Source organism: Entelurus aequoreus, linkage group LG11, assembly GCF_033978785.1.
Source record: "Entelurus aequoreus isolate RoL-2023_Sb linkage group LG11, RoL_Eaeq_v1.1, whole genome shotgun sequence".
NCBI classification, from domain to species: Eukaryota; Metazoa; Chordata; class Actinopteri; order Syngnathiformes; family Syngnathidae; genus Entelurus; species Entelurus aequoreus.
This window is the reverse complement of record NC_084741.1, coordinates 9,862,920-9,867,919: the sequence shown is the minus strand read 5'-3', so window position 1 is coordinate 9,867,919 and position 5,000 is coordinate 9,862,920. Positions and strand designations below refer to the sequence as shown.

Genomic DNA, 5,000 nt, shown 5'->3' with positions numbered 1-5,000 from the left:
TATTTGCATATATGTTATATAGATATAATAATATGTAATATAAATATAATAATATGAAGTATAGATATAATAATATGTAATATAGATATAATAATAGTTGCATATATGTAATATAGATATAGTAATATTTGCATATATGTAATATAGATATAGTAATATTTGCATATATGTAATATAGATATAGTATTATTTGCATATATGTAATATAGATATAATAATATTTGCATATATGTAATATAGATATAATAATATGTAATATAGATATAATAATATGTAATATAGATATAATAATATGTGCATATATGTAATATAGATATAGTAATATTTGCATATATGTAATATAGATATAATAATATTTGCATATATGTAATAAAGATATAGTAATATTTGCATATATGTAATATAAATATAATAATATGAAATATAGATATAATAATATGTAATATAGATATAATAATATTTGCATATATGTAATATAGATATAGTAATATTTGCATATATGTAATATAGATATAGTAATATTTGCATATATGTAATATAGATATAGTAATATTTGCATATATGTAATATAAATATAATAATATTAAATATAGATATAATAATATGTAATATAGATATAATAATATGTGCATATATGTAATATAGATATAATAATATTTGCATATATGTAATATAGATATAGTAATATTTGCATATATGTAATATCGATATAGTAATATTTGCATATATGTAATATAGATATAGTAATATTTGCATATATGTAATATAGATATAATAATATTTGCATATATGTAATATAGATATAGTAATAGTTGCATATATGTAATATAGATATAATAATATTTGCATATATGTTATATAGATATAATAATATGTAATATAAATATAATAATATGAAATATAGATATAATAATATGTAATATAGATATAATAATAGTTGCATATATGTAATATAGATATAATAATATTTGCATATATGTAATATAGATATAGTAATATTTGCATATATGTAATATAGATATAGTATTATTTGCATATATGTAATATAGATATAATAATATTTGCATATATGTAATATAGATATAATAATATGTAATATAGATATAATATTTGCATATATGTAATATAGATATAGTAATATTTGCATATATGTAATATAGATATAGTAATATTTGCATATATGTAATATAGATATAATAATATGTAATATAGATATAATAATATGTGCATATATGTAATATAGATATAGTAATATTTGCATATATGTAATATAGATATAATAATATTTGCATGTATGTAATATAGATATAGTAATATTTGCATATATGTAATATAAATATAATAATATGAAATATAGATATAATAATATGTAATATAGATATAATAATATTTGCATATATGTAATATAGATATAGTAATATTTGCATATATGTAATATAGATATAGTAATATTTGCATATATATAATATAGATATAATAATATTTGCATATATGTAATATAGATATAATATGTAATATAGATATAATAATATGTAATATAGATATAATAATATTTGCATATATGTAATATAGATATAGTAATATTTGCATATATGTAATATAGATATAGTAATATTTGCATATATGTAATATAAATATAATAATATGAAATATAGATATAATAATATGTAATATAGATATAATAATATGTGCATGTATGTAATATAGATATAGTAATATTTGCATATATGTAATATAAATATAATAATATGAAATATAGATATAATAATATGAAATATAGATATAATAATATGTAATATAGATATAATAATATTTGCATATATGTAATATAGATATAGTAATATTTGCATATATGTAATATAGATATAGTAATATTTGCATATATGTAATATAAATATAATAATATGAAATATAGATATAATAATATGTAATATAGATATAATAATATGTGCATATATGTAATATAGATATAATAATATTTGCATATATGTAATATAGATATAGTAATATTTGCATATATGTAATATAGATATAGTAATATTTGCATATATGTAATATAGATATAATAATATGTAATATAGATATAATAATATTTGCATATATGTAATATAGATATAGTAATAGTTGCATATATGTAATATAAATATAATAATATGAAATATAGATATAATAATATGTAATATAGATATAATAATATTTGCATATATGTAATATAGATATAATATGTAATATATATATAATATGTAATATAGATATAATAATATGTGCATATATGTTATATAGATATAATAATATGTAATATAAATATAATAATATGTAATATAGATATAATAATATGTAATATAGATATAATTATATGTGCATATATGTTATATAGATATAATAATATGTAATATAAATATAATAATATGTAATATAGATATAATAATATGTAATATAGATATAATAATATGTAATATAGATATAATAATATATGCATATATGTTATATAGATATAATAATATGTAATATAAATATAATAATATGTAATATAGATATAATAATATGTAATATAGATATAATAATATGTGCATATATGTAATATAGATATAATAATATGTAATATAGATATAATAATATTTGCATGTATGTTATATACAGTAGATATAATAATATGTGTATATATATACATATATATATATATATATATATATATATATATATATATATATATATATATATATATATATATATATATATATATATATATATATATATATATATATATATATATATATATATATATATATGTATGTATGTATATTGTCCACAGCACTATTATTCCTGGCCACACCAGAACTGTCCATCATCCACTGATGATGTATAATAATATGTATATATAAATATGTATATGTATAATAATATGTATATATATATGTATATTGTCCACAGCACTATTATTCCTGGCCACACCAGAACTGTCCATCATCCACTGATGATGTATAATAATATGTATATATAAATATGTATATGTATAATAATATGTATATATGTATGTATATTGTCCACAGCACTATTATTCCTGGCCACACCAGAACTGTCCATCATCCACTGCGACTTGAAGCCAGAGAACATCCTGCTGTGTAACCCCAAGAGGTCTGCCATCAAGATTGTGGACTTTGGATCGTCCTGCCAGCTGGGCCAGAGGGTGAGTCCTAGTCACGTTTCCTGGACTTGCAGCAAGACTGACCAAGTCCTTGGTCGCCCTCAGATCTACCAGTACATCCAGAGCAGGTTCTACCGCTCCCCTGAGGTTCTTCTGGGAATGCCCTACGACCTGGCCATCGACATGTGGTCTCTGGGATGCATCCTGGTGGAGATGCACACTGGAGAACCTCTCTTCAGTGGTTCTAACGAGGTACACACACACAAGTATATTACATGCACACTGGAGAACCTCTCTTCAGTGGTTCTAACGAGGTACACACACACAAATATATTACATGCACACTGGAGAACCTCTCTTCAGTGGTTCTAACGAGGTACACACCATAGTACACACACACACACAAGTATATTACATGCACACTGGAGAACCTCTCTTCAGTGGTTCTAACGAGGTACACACCATAGTACACACACACAAGTATATTACATGCACACTGGAGAACCTCTCTTCAGTGGTTCTAACGAGGTACACACACACAAGTATATTACATGCACACTGGAGAACCTCTCTTCAGTGGTTCTAACGAGGTACACACACACAAGTATATTACATGCACACTGGAGAACCTCTCTTCAGTGGTTCTAACGAGGTACAAACACACAAGTATATTACATGCACACTGGAGAACCTCTCTTCAGTGGTTCTAACGAGGTACACACCATAGTACACACACACACACACAAGTATATTACATGCACACTGGAGAACCTCTCTTCAGTGGTTCTAACGAGGTACACACACACAAGTATATTACATGCACACTGGAGAACCTCTCTTCAGTGGTTCTAACGAGGTACACACACACAAATATATTACATGCACACTGGAGAACCTCTCTTCAGTGGTTCTAACGAGGTACACACCATAGTACACACACACACACAAGTATATTACATGCACACTGGAGAACCTCTCTTCAGTGGTTCTAACGAGGTACACACCATAGTACACACACACACACAAGTATATTACATGCACACTGGAGAACCTCTCTTCAGTGGTTCTAACGAGGTACACACCATAGTACACACACACAAGTATATTACATGCACACTGGAGAACCTCTCTTCAGTGGTTCTAACGAGGTACACACACACAAGTATATTACATGCACACTGGAGAACCTCTCTTCAGTGGTTCTAACGAGGTACACACACACAAGTATATTACATGCACACTGGAGAACCTCTCTTCAGTGGTTCTAACGAGGTACACACCATAGTACACACACACACACAAGTATATTACATGCACACTGGAGAACCTCTCTTCAGTGGTTCTAACGAGGTACACACCATAGTACACACACACATACAATTATATTATATGCACACTGGAGAACCTCTCTTCAGTGGTTCTAACGAGGTACACACCATAGTACACACACACATACAATTATATTATATGCACACTGGAGAACCTCTCTTCAGTGGTTCTAATGAGGTACACACCATAGTACACACACACACAAGTATATTACATGTAAAATGATGGTGTATAATAGTATATAAAATGATAATAATAGTATGTAAAATGATGGTGTATAATAGTATATAAAATTATAATAATAGTATGTAAAATGATGGTGTATAATAGTATATAAAAAGATGGTAATAATAGTATATAAAATGGCCATAATAGTATATAAAATGATGGTGTATAATAGTATATAAATGATGATAATAGTATGTAAAATGATGGTGTATAATAGTATATAAAATGATAATAGTATGTAAAATGATGGTGTATAATAGTATGTACATGATAATAATAGTATGTAAAATGATGGTGT

General features: G+C 24.5%; 1 protein-coding gene across 2 annotated transcripts in view; it reads left to right on the top strand.

The window, feature by feature from the left end:
- The window catches only part of dyrk1b (dual-specificity tyrosine-(Y)-phosphorylation regulated kinase 1B), a 107,539-nt gene that overhangs the window by 72,830 nt on the left and 29,709 nt on the right, over positions 1 to 5,000 (top strand). For both annotated transcript variants that reach the window (XM_062062424.1, XM_062062426.1), the window contains exons 7-8: positions 3,051 to 3,187; positions 3,251 to 3,397. In XM_062062424.1, the coding sequence (XP_061918408.1) occupies positions 3,051 to 3,187; positions 3,251 to 3,397 (284 nt within the window). The remainder of the gene's footprint in view (positions 1 to 3,050; positions 3,188 to 3,250; positions 3,398 to 5,000) is intronic.